This window comes from Vigna umbellata, chromosome 5 (genome assembly GCF_029865625.1).
Source record: "Vigna umbellata cultivar VRB3 chromosome 5, Vumbellata_1.0, whole genome shotgun sequence".
Classification (NCBI taxonomy): Eukaryota; Viridiplantae; Streptophyta; class Magnoliopsida; order Fabales; family Fabaceae; genus Vigna; species Vigna umbellata.
Window position 1 is genome coordinate 67,520,784 of NC_142169.1, and position 12,013 is coordinate 67,532,796.

General features: G+C 36.6%; 1 protein-coding gene and 1 long non-coding RNA gene across 2 annotated transcripts; both read left to right on the plus strand.

Annotated features, from left to right (window-relative positions):
• On the plus strand, nucleotides 1–4,515 carry LOC124825860 (uncharacterized). Its single transcript, XM_047298584.2, has 7 exons — nucleotides 1–391; nucleotides 1,516–1,926; nucleotides 2,104–2,180; nucleotides 2,536–2,572; nucleotides 2,809–3,016; nucleotides 3,589–3,919; nucleotides 4,011–4,515. Exons 2-7 carry the CDS (start codon nucleotides 1,593–1,595, stop codon nucleotides 4,131–4,133), a joined length of 1,110 nt encoding a protein of 369 aa, XP_047154540.1. The 5' UTR covers nucleotides 1–391; nucleotides 1,516–1,592; the 3' UTR covers nucleotides 4,134–4,515.
• Nucleotides 4,516–11,500: 6,985 nt separating this feature from the next.
• On the plus strand, nucleotides 11,501–12,013 carry LOC148198834 (uncharacterized). Its single transcript, XR_015786823.1, has 3 exons — nucleotides 11,501–11,567; nucleotides 11,659–11,754; nucleotides 11,838–12,013. It is a non-coding gene; the product is annotated as an uncharacterized LOC148198834 (long non-coding RNA).

The window sequence follows — 12,013 nt, forward strand, 5'->3', positions numbered from 1 at the left end:
CATTATGTAGGTTTATTGCAATTTAAAGGGAACAAGTAGTCTGTCTGAATTTTGTTATTCTCAATATTTCCATTTTTCCTTTCCAAACCAATTAGTCTTTCTTTCTACCATCTTCAATTTGTTCAGTCTGAATTAATTATGTTGTGGAATCAATGATTTACCACAAAGACATCCCTAGCAAAAACCAGGCATCAATTTTCATTTCCTATCCCTTTCTTTCACACCCTACACCCATATGATTCAGGACTAATCCACTTCAATCCCTTCATGAATTATTCCTTAGTCTAGCTGGGCGATGGAGCTTTCCGAAGATGACTGATTTCAAGATATGTTTGGATATGCATCATCTTCTTCTTAGACTTGGGAGAGAAAGACATCATCTTCTTAGATGGTTAGTATTACAATTTAGGGGAGAAAATTTGGATAAACACCTAAACATTATGCAGTTTGCTATGCTTTTTGGTTATTTTTGTTTCTTTATCCTGTTAGTAGTGATTTAATCTATAAATTCTTCCCATCTCCCTTTAAGGATATTCTTAGGACCATGGATGTTCCTTAATTTCTTTTTCTTTTCTTGCCATAGCTCTTCTTGTCCTCCACTCGCTGCAGGTTGTTGAAGATTTCATAATCACTTGCCAACTTCTGCCCCAAAGATAATTTTTCGTTTTCTTTTCTTATAGAACTTTTTATCTAATCATGCAACATGCGTTTTGTGTATGATGAGTGCGACTGTACTTTGAAAATCTCTGATTTACTCATCATTTTGTGTGATCATATATCTTGCTGTTATATACAAGGGTTGTGTGTTATGGACACCTTGTTCTTATCCAGACTGTCCATTTCACAAAAAGCACATACATAGTTGACAACTAAGAACTTGCTTTGGTTTATGAACTTGCTATTTTTCAAATCATCTGAACTTGGATGGAACTTGGTGTTATCAGTGGTTAAATGAAAATCATTGAGTTTATTGACTTAAAGTTAAATGATACGTAAACGAATTCGTATTCCCACACAATTTTCATCTGTCTTGTTGTTCGGATTTCTTCTTCAAGCCTTAAATTAATTTCTAACCCCTTTCTACACGAGTCTTGAGTATTCCATAACTTGGTAAATTTTTTATTTTCATATAAAGGGCACTTACAAGATAAAATTCTTTAAATATGTTTATCTAAACCTGGCATTCATTAGATTTTCTTTCTCACCTAAGTTTGGTTGCATTATTTACTAGAGTCTTGATTTTCGAACCACTTCGATTTAATCAACAGTACATACACATGCATGTAATATTTGTCTGTAATGGGGATCCATCCAGTATAATAAATGTTTTTTGCCATAAATTTGTCACTTTAGTTACTTTACCATCAATTCATAGCATTTCCGTGCAGTTACTTGAACAGATTTAAAGCATAGTAATTGTTGTTGAGAAATTACAGCCTGTCCTCACAGGCTCACACATTCTTGTTCACGTTACTTTAATATGCTGCACATTAAAATATTTCCTGTTTGTTTCAGACCTGAAATTCCAACTTTGTAAAGAACGAGAAAAGTCGATTGGTTGGACGAAAAAACCCGTGCAACAACAAGTAAACATGTCAGAAGGACATGAGATTCATAACAATGAGGAAATTTCATCTGGATGTTCCCAGAAGTGCTCTTCATTTGACTTGAATGCAGAAGCTTGCAGTGACGATAACACTAATGGTAATACAGAAGATGGGTATGAGCTCACAACAAACGAGAATAATGTTGAGAAAGTCAACGACGAGGGAACTTCAGGAAATGGAAGTAGCATTTCTAGAGAAGGAAATGCCAGAAGAGGAACTGTGAGACAATATGTTAGATCCAAGATGCCTCGGCTTCGGTGGACTCCTGAACTTCATCATTCATTTGTGCATGTTGTTGAAAGACTTGGTGGTCAAGAGAGTAAGTACTTGTTACTTTCTGTATCTTCCAAAGCATCACTGCGCATATATATATATATATATATATATATATATATATATAATTATCCGACGAGTTCTACGAATTGTTTTGTGAAATGAAGCCTTTCTTATGAAAGAGTTAACACGTTTCATTGAACTCGGCATTTACTTGGTGCAGGAGCAACACCCAAGTTGGTGCTTCAGCTAATGAATGTGCAAGGACTCAGCATTGCTCACGTCAAGAGCCACTTGCAGGTAGCCCAAATTCAAGTTTCAGATAAATGCTCTCTTTAGTTATCTTTTTTCTTAAAGTGCGTTTTTACAAGTAATAAATGCGCAGGCTGATAAACTCGCTCGTCAAAATTTGTTCATTTCAGTTGATTTAGCGAGTATTTGAAAATGTTCTTCAAGCCTATCATATCATGACAGTTCTTTATTGAACTATTTTTCTTTAGTAGGGTTTATTTAGATGAACTAAAAATCATCGTGAGTTAAACTATGGGCTACTTTCGTAAGATTCTTTCAAAACAAAGTTACTAAATTAAATGTTTGTTTATTCAAAAGCATCTGTTGTTGATGCATATATAATCAATATTCAACTTTTTTTCAGATGTATCGAAGCAAGAAACTTGACGAGGCTGGGCAAGGTACTACTATACTATACTAATTTCTTGTAATTTGTAATGGTAATGAGTTCTAACTTGCTATTTAGTTTTGCTAAACTTAAACTGAACAAGGGATATCGACGGAAGGGGTTTTTCCAATAACTAATACTGAATTAACGAAAATGATGTAGCTAGTAAGGATTTAGGGTTAGGGTTTCTTTGTGTTAGTGAAACACATACCTTGAACATTTTACAATTCAGTTATGTTTACTTTGCAGTACTAAGTCAAACGTATAAGTGGAATCAAAACCAAAAGTTACGTAGGTCTGTGATACTGCATGAGTCCATGAATCCTCAACAACATCTAAAGATGGGGAATGGTGGAATCATTCTGGCAACTCAATTCAACAAACATTGTCATTTTCCAAGTCTCGTGGACACACCCTTTCCCTTGTCACCATCCCATACAAATGACACTGATTCAAGGTAACAGAACAAACTTTTAAATAACTTCTTCATTTGCTTCATCGGATTTGTTCAAGACAAAAGGGTTATATTATATATCTACGTTATAAAATATTTTTCGTTTTTTCGTTCGATTATAATTTATGTACAAGCTGTTAGTTTTTATAATTAAATACAATTTAATAACAATGTTGTATTTACCCTTTTCTCACCAATTCTTGTAAATTACATCTTAAAATTAATACTCTTTCCCTATAAATTTTGCTATTTTGAAATTTAATTTTTATTATTATCTTTAGTTTAACTCTTCACTTCTATTAATTAATATTCTCTCTTCATAAACTATTATTAGTTTATATTGTTACGGTTATTTTAGTAAAAAAATATGATAATAGTTAAATATTTATTAATTTATTTGCACTAACTTTAAATTTAAGATGGGGGACCCTTTCAAAAAGTTACTACAAAAAAAAACGTGGTCAGATAATTGCAATTCATGTTCAAGTTCTTGGTCTTGTTGCTTTCACGATTTTACAAAACAGAAAATTTAACAAAATTATTTTATAGTAACCCTTGTCTGCAATTCTCTCTAGGCAGCAGCAATGGTACATCAATCATCAAACTTTTAGAAAATCAATAGCTTCTGGCCATATTCAGGCAAAGGATACAACTACGAGACCAAGCAAATTGCTTGAAGAGAAAAGCTGGCTTCCGTTAGAAATTATAAGCAATCATCAATCCAAGTTCCAGAAGTTACCTGCCACTGTAGCTCCAAAAAATTATGGATCACAAGCAGTTCAGCTAGCTGAATGGAGCTTCGTGAACAAAACAAGCGTCACAGAATATTTATCGAACAAATCCAATGAACCTCGCAACTATTCCAACAGTTTAAAGCTACAATTTGATCCACCATTTCGGATTAAGGTAAATTAATTAACAAGGTTTTAACAAGAATAAGAACATTGTGCACTTTGTTTCTTCAACATAACGCGAAATTATTTGATTTGTTATGCAGAAAGACGAACAAGAATTACCTAATTTGCAACTGGGTTTGAGTTACACAATTGCAAGCGATGGTGACAAGATGGATCATTATAAAGAAACCCAAGAAATCAGCACCAAGCTTTCACTTTCTTAATGTTAATAACCCAGAGCCTAGCTAGCTAATTATATAAATAGAGAGACCATATATTCAAAAAAGAATAGATTCACAAGATCGACCAATGTCTGTACAAGACATGGGGGACATGTTAGTGCTTTTTAATTTGAATCTACATAGGATCTGCTTGTGAAAGGAATTGTTTCAGGATTGACCATGAGTTAGAATTATCCATTTTTGTGTCCAAATGATTGCTTACACTAGTAAAAAATCGGGTTTTTACAGCGCACATTATGCCACGGTTCAACGAAAACCGCAGCATAATGGTGCGCGGTGGCAATTTTGTAAATAAAACGAACATATATGCCGCGGTTCCCAGTAGAACCGCGGCATATACCCCAGTCAAACTTTGCCTTTGACGCCACGTATGAATAAAAAATTAAATAACAGAGTATATGCCGCGGTTCTCTGCACAACCGCGGCATATACCCTGCCAATTTATTGCAGGTGCTGACTGGGTCAGTGAATTTGAAAAGTTACAGGGGGTATATGCCGCGGTTCCCTGGGGAACCGCGGCATATACCCCCTGTAACGTCTTAACTTCTCTGCTAGTCAGAGAATTTCAGAAGTTACAGGGGGTATATGCCGCGGTTCCCCAGAGAACCGCGGCATATACCCCCTGTAACTTCTGAAATTCTCTGAAAGGCAGTTGGGGAGACAGTTGTGCTGAACACGTTTCAGGGGTATATGCCGCGGTTCCCCAGGGAACCGCGGCATATTCGCCTATATGAAATTAATTTAATATTTATTTGAAATATTTCGAGGTATATGCCGCGGTTGCCCGCTGAACCGCGGCATATAGTTTGAAAATAATTTCAAAAATGCCATTTCTGATAATTTTTTAAATTAGTATATGCCGCGGTTGGGGGTTAAACCGCGGCATATAACCCTTTTATACCGCGGTTAAGTAGTGAACCGCGGTAGATTCCCCTGTTCAGAGTTAAAAAACAAAACTTGGAACAGTGCATCGTCTTCCTCGCGCGTTCTCTCTGTTTTCGCGTTTCTTCTTCCTCCGAACCACCCTTCATCTCAGATTTTGCATTTTTAACCGTTTAAACTCAAAATTGTTCGGTCATTATTCGTTTTTGACGATAAAAACGAGTTTTAGCCGATCAAAATCGTGATTTCCTTGCGTTTTTCACCCTCTCCGCCGCCGCCGCCGTTGTGTTGCGTTTTTCACCCTCTCCGCCGCCGTTCCTCTTCCAGGTATTTATGTCCATTTGCATTTTTAACGTGATTTTTTCATTAATTTTTGCATAATGCTATAGTTTTGGTAATGTATGAAGTTTCTATAGTTTTGGTAATGTATTATGGTATAATTTTTGCTTTAATTTTGATAGTGCATGAAATTGTTATAGTTTATTAATTGTTTGATTGTATGATTGAATTGATTGTATGTTGAATATATTGTATAATTGTATGATTGTAATTTTGTAGAATATTTACGTATGGATCGAAATTGGATTAATTTACCACGCATTAGTGTTGAGTACGAGAGAGGGGTAGAGGAATTTATACAATTTGCGCAACGTAATGAGGGGAGAACTGATAATGAAGTGAAATTTAGATGTCCTTGTGTGAACTGTTTGAATGGGAGAAAGTTGAACGCAACTCAAATTAGAGAACATCTTATATGTGATGGTTTTCTAAGATGCTATACAACATGGATCTGGCACGGCGAAGAAATGGATTTTCCCACTGACTCTCAAAGTGTAAATGTTACTGATTCCACCATGGAAGAAGATCGACCGGATGAAGACAAATTGGAGGACATGATCCGCGATGTTGGAGCAGAAAATTTTGCCAAAGCTCATGTGTATGAGACGATGTCGACTGATGCAGAAACACCTTTGTATGTCGGTTCAACTAAGTTCACACGTTTGTCAGCGGTGTTAAGGCTCATGAATTTGAAGGCGAGCAATGGATGGACTGATAAGAGTTTTACAGAACTGTTGACGTTGTTGAATGAAATGTTGCCAGATGGAAATACACTGCCCACTCGTAATTATGATGCAAAGAAAATTCTTTGTCCAATGGGTATGGAGTATAAAAGGATACATGCTTGTCCTAATGACTGCATTTTGTATAGGAAAGAGTTTGAATTTTTGACAAAGTGTCCAAAATGTGGCTTATCACGATACAAGTCAAAAAACAATACTGAAGATAATGGTCAGATAGAAAAAAATGGATCTGCTTTGAAAGTAGTTTGGTACCTTCCAATAGTGCCCAGACTGAAGCGTTTGTTTGCGAATCCCAAAGATGCTAAAAACCTTAGATGGCATGCAGATGAGAGAAAAATTGACGGGCTGCTTGGTCATCCAGCTGATTCAACGCAATGGAAAAATATTGATCGACAATTCCCCGAATTTGGTAAAGAGTGTAGAAATCTTAGGCTTGGTTTAGCCACTGATGGAATGAACCCATTTGGTAATCTGAGTACCAATCACAGTTGTTGGCCAGTTATATTGATAATTTACAACTTATCTCCTGCATTGTGCATGAAGAGGAAGTACATGATGTTGTCTATGATGATATCTGGTCCAAAGCAGCCTGGAAATGACATAGATGTTTATCTAAGCCCACTAGTTGAAGACTTGAAGGTTTTGTGGGTTGACGGGGTTGAAATATTTGATGCATTCGCTTCAGAGACTTTTATGATGCGTGCAATGTTATTTTGCACCATTAATGACTTTCCTGCTTATGGTAATTTGTCAGGATACAGTGTCAAGGGTCATAAAGCGTGTCCTATATGTGAAGAAAACACTGCAGCTCATCAATTGAAACATGGAAGAAAGACGGTGTATCTGCGTCATCGGAGATTTCTAAAACGTAATCATCCATATCGAAGGTTAAAAAAAGCATTCAATGGAGATCAAGAGAGGGACGAAGCACCAAATCCACTTACTGGCCTTGAAGTTCTTCAAAAAGTTAATAAAATACATCATGTATTTGGGAAAACATCGAAGAAGTCATCTGTAACGACCCCTTGGAAGAAGAAATCAATATTCTTTGATCTTCCATATTGGTCAAAGTTAGATGTTCGACATTGCATAGATGTGATGCATGTAGAAAAGAATGTGTGTGATAGCTTGATTGGTACATTACTCAACATTCAGGGAAAGACAAAAGATGGAGTGAATGCTCGTTTGGATTTGGTTGACATGAATATCCGAGAAGAGTTGGCACCGAAGGAGATTGGTAAACGTACTTATTTGCCCCCTGCATGTTACACAATGTCTAGACAAGAGAAGATCAGTTTTTGTGTATGTTTAAAGAGTATCAAAGTACCACAAGGATACTCTTCAAATATCAAGAGTTTAGTGTCAATGCAGGACTTAAAGCTTGTTGGCATGAAGTCTCACGATTGTCACGTCTTAATGCAACAGTTGTTACCGGTGGCTATTCGTGGAATTTTGCCCAAAAATGTTAGGCACACCATAAACAGGTTGTGTTCATTTTTCTCGTCAATATGTAGTAAAGCCATCGATCCTACAAAGTTAGATGAACTTCAAGGCGAGATTGTTATCATCTTGTGTGAACTAGAGATGTTTTTCCCTCCATCTTTTTTTGACATCATGGTACATTTACTTGTTCATTTGGTTAGAGAAATCAAGTTGTGCGGACCGGTATACTTAAGATGGATGTATCCTATTGAGCGTTATATGAAGATTTTGAAAGGGTACGTTAAAAATCCATATCATCCTGAAGGTTCGATGATTGAAAGGTATATTGCTGAAGAAAGTATCGAGTTTTGTTCAGATTACATGACATCAACGAATCCAATAGGAGTTCCTCGCACAGCATGGTTGAATAAATTTTCTACAAGTAAAAGCATCCGAGGTGTCAATGTGGTGACAAAAGATCGCGAAGAATTGTTGCAAGCGCATCTTTATATATTGAACAACACAGATGAGGTGATCCCTTTTTTGGAAGCACACAAAACCATTGTTAAGAATAAAAATCCAAGACAATCAGAGAAATGGCAATTGATGGAGCATAACAAAACATTTATGTCTTGGTTCAAATCTGAAATTGACAAAGAGCCACATTCTTCTGAAACTTTATTGTGGCTTGCAAATGGTTTGAAGTTTGATGTCGTGTGTTGTACAGGTTATGAAGTCAATAATTGCACATTCTATACGAAGACTTTGGATGATAAAAGCACAGTACAAAATAGTGGAGTCAGTTTAGAAGCTGAGTCACTTCAATTTTCCACATCAAAAGATCAATCTCCTGTACTTGGATCAATTAGATATTATGGTATAATAGAAGAGATATGGGAGGTTGATTACACCAAGTTTTCCGTTCCATTGTTCAAGTGTAAGTGGTTTGACAATAAGAGTGGTGTGAAAATAGATGACTCGGGTATGACACTGGTTGATTTTCGCAAGGTGGGTTATCGAGACGAACCGTTTATCATGGTACATCAACCATCTCAAGTTTTTTATGTCAAAGATCCTTCGTCTGACCATTGGTATGTTGCTCTTCAAGGCAAAAAACAAATTGAAGTTAACGAAGACAATCTAATTAATATTGATATTGCTGACAACCATTCATTTCAAACTACAACAAAGTTGGATGACCAATCTGTAGTTGACGATGATGTACATGCAATTCGGTCAGATCATGATGAGGGAATATACATATGATGAATTGTTAGGTGTGAACTTCCTTCCCTGCTCCATCAGATCCTGCTTTTGTATCATGAATCCATATCTTTATGTATGAATTTTCAATTTGGATACTATTACATGTTTTGTTAATTTATATGATATTACATAAGTCTTGAAAGAAAATTTAATGTTGTTATTTATTTTGACAGATATATGGCTGATCATCCACATTCTTCAGGGGATGAGGCTCCCCCACCCAGATCCACTAGAGGACCCACTAGGATGAAACAACTATTAATCAGGAAAAATAGTGGTGAAAGAACTCCGGTGAATGTGAATGTCACCACGGGTGTGGCAACTGGCCCCTATGCAGATGACTTCCGATCATACCTTGGAGTAGTGGCACGTGATAAGATTAGCATTCTCATTCCATCTTTTGATCATGTGTCCGAGGGTGATCGGAACATTATTTGGCAAGATATATTGGTAAGTTAGTTAATAGCATTTGAATTATAATTTGTTTATATTGATAATTTTGTACTAATACAACTTTATTATGTTTTTTTCAGATGACATTTGACATTCCAAATGTCCCAACACTTAGAAATAAGTGTTTGTCAACTGTTGCAGAAAATTTCAGAAACTTTAAAAGCAAGTTGACATCAAGGTACATCTTTGGACACCTTAAACATAAAACTCCATGTAATGCATATAAGTCCATTGATGAGGAGACTTGGCGGGTTTTTAAAGAGAGTCGGATGTCAGAGGAATGGCAGGTTAGTGTAGTTCATATTATTCAATTCCTCATTAACAAATATATATCATATGAACTCATTAATTAATGTGTATGTGACAGGCAATTAGAAGCAAAGCACAAGGAACAAGTGCTAAGAACAAAAACCCCCACCTATTATCTCGTGGTGGGTATAGGAAGCTTGAGGAGAAAATCCTCAAGCAAAAGGCAGATGCTATACCACCATCTCAGAGTGGTAGCCCTCCTCAGCCTCCTTCTCCACCGTCTAGACACGAGAAATGGAAGTTGGCCCGTATGCGACCATCGGGCACCTACTCTTCCGACTCAGCACGAGAGATTTCTGAAAAAATTGTAAGTTATCACTGTTCCTAAAATAATAAATATTGTCATTATACATACTACATTAAACTATTTAACTGATAATGGTGTTTTGTAATGTTACAGGACGCCTTGGTTGAGCAGAGCTCCCAAGGCCAATTCACTCCAGAGGGTCGCCAGGATATTCTTGCTGCTGCAATTGGACGACCTGAGCACCCTGGACGTGTACGTGCTGCAGGTCCTGGAGTAGGAATTACGGATTATTTTGGGAGCTCTTCTCGTCAGCCTTCATATTCGTACAGCGATACACAAAGGATGACAGAAGAGATCACAAAAAAGGTCCGACAAGACCTTATGCAGGAGATCAGGGCCGAGGTGAGGGCTGAATTCCAGATGCTCTACCAGGAGCAGTTTCAGAGCATGCGCCCGATGCAGTCTCCTATAGAGGAACATGTGGTCCCTCCCCCTCCCACAGGTAAACTTAATAAACATTTATGTGCAATTATTTCTATCTCTTGTATAATCTAACATTTACTCTGACAGGGAGAAGCGGCAAAGGAAGTTGTTCCGCATCAGCCATCCCAGAGGATGACATGGACGATGGTAGTCCATGTCTGCTATACATTTTAGAAGAAGATCAGATGGTGCTGGTAGCTCGTGGAACAGAGTTTAGGTCAGCGACTGTATGTCATGGTATGCAACTATTAGAGGATGAGGTGAAGGTCTCAGTGGATGAAATGATCATGCCAGATGCCTCGGTTCCACTGTCCACGGAAGAGATTTTCACTGTGGAACAAGCATATAAGTCGTTTATCACTTGGCCTAAATTTTTGGTTAAACCAGTTTCTGACCCCTCGGTATGAAATTCTTCTTTACACTTCTCAATTTTAAAGGTTTTTGATTTCAAAACTTATCTTATCTTTTCATGTAACAACAGACGCAGGAACAACAGAAGATTCCTCTATCTGAGGATGACCCTCTTTCTTCATTGCATCTACTTGCTGACATCCTTGATGATAAGCCTTTGGAGGTTCAGTATGATGCTAATGTATTTGGGCATGGCTCTGAGGTCCCAATATACCTTAATAGCCAAGATGTCCGTGAGCTTGCGTCGGGAACACAAGAGTTGAATATTTCAATTATTCAACTATGGACGATGTAAGTCTATGACCAATTATTTATATATAAAATTGATTTATATATCAAGTATCCTTATATCAAAGTTAATTTTTGATTTCAGGTATATGTTTGGGGTCGCTAATAAGTTGGGGCGTTCTGATGATTATGGATTCATTGATCCCCAAGAAATTCATGAATCAAATGATTTTGACCATATCAACATGAGTCTGATAAGAAGTTTTGGAAGGGGCAAGAAAATATACTTTTTGCCTTATATATCCGGGTAAGTGAACTTTGTTAACATAATAATGTTCCATATGTGATTTTAATATTTAATAGTTACGTTATTATGAATTTCAGGCGCCATTGGCAACTTCTTGTTATGTCTGTGCAAGACAACTATGCTTTGTGGTTCTGCTCATTGCACAGGCCTCCTCCCACACAACTCAGACAAGCAATTGATTGGTAAGAACCTCAATGTTTGGACTTTCTTTGTTATATAACTGAATGCTAAAACATTTTTTTATATACAGTTCTATTCCAGCAAGTATGATGATGGACGGGAGATCAATTGCTAAGAGTAGAAAGATTGCTTGGATTTCTCTCAAGGTTTGACATATGCTAAAGTCATACTTTGTTATAATTGTTTTATAACAAATGTTATTCACTAACTATTATCAACTGTGATGATATATTGTAGTGTAACAGACAAAATGGGTCATATGAGTGTGGATACTATGTAATGTATTGGATGACCCATATTGTTCGTTCTCACATCACAAGAAGCTGGGAAACGGTAATATTTAACTTTAACAAATTTTGATTTTTTAACAAATGTTGAATTCATATACACTAATTAAAATGAATTGTCTTTTGCAGAGATTCAAGACTACTACACCAGTTCCTGAGAAGTCCCTACTATTCATTAGGAACGCTGCTGCGAAGTATATAGTTAGATTATACAATAGCTCTTAGATTTAGATTTAAACAATGCATTTGATTAGCTTTTGATTTCTTAGACTCTCTACTTTATTTGATGTTGAAATACATTTGAA

Bases quoted from the DNA above. Each gene is read 5' to 3' on its own strand.
- LOC124825860 (XM_047298584.2), top strand. From the start codon at position 1,593: ATGTCAGAAGGACATGAGATTCATAACAATGAGGAAATTTCATCTGGA. The intron at 1,927-2,103 runs GTAAGTACTTGT...TACTTGGTGCAG, and splicing joins AAGACTTGGTGGTCAAGAGA to GAGCAACACCCAAGTTGGTG. The intron at 2,181-2,535 runs GTAGCCCAAATT...ACTTTTTTTCAG, and splicing joins ACGTCAAGAGCCACTTGCAG to ATGTATCGAAGCAAGAAACT.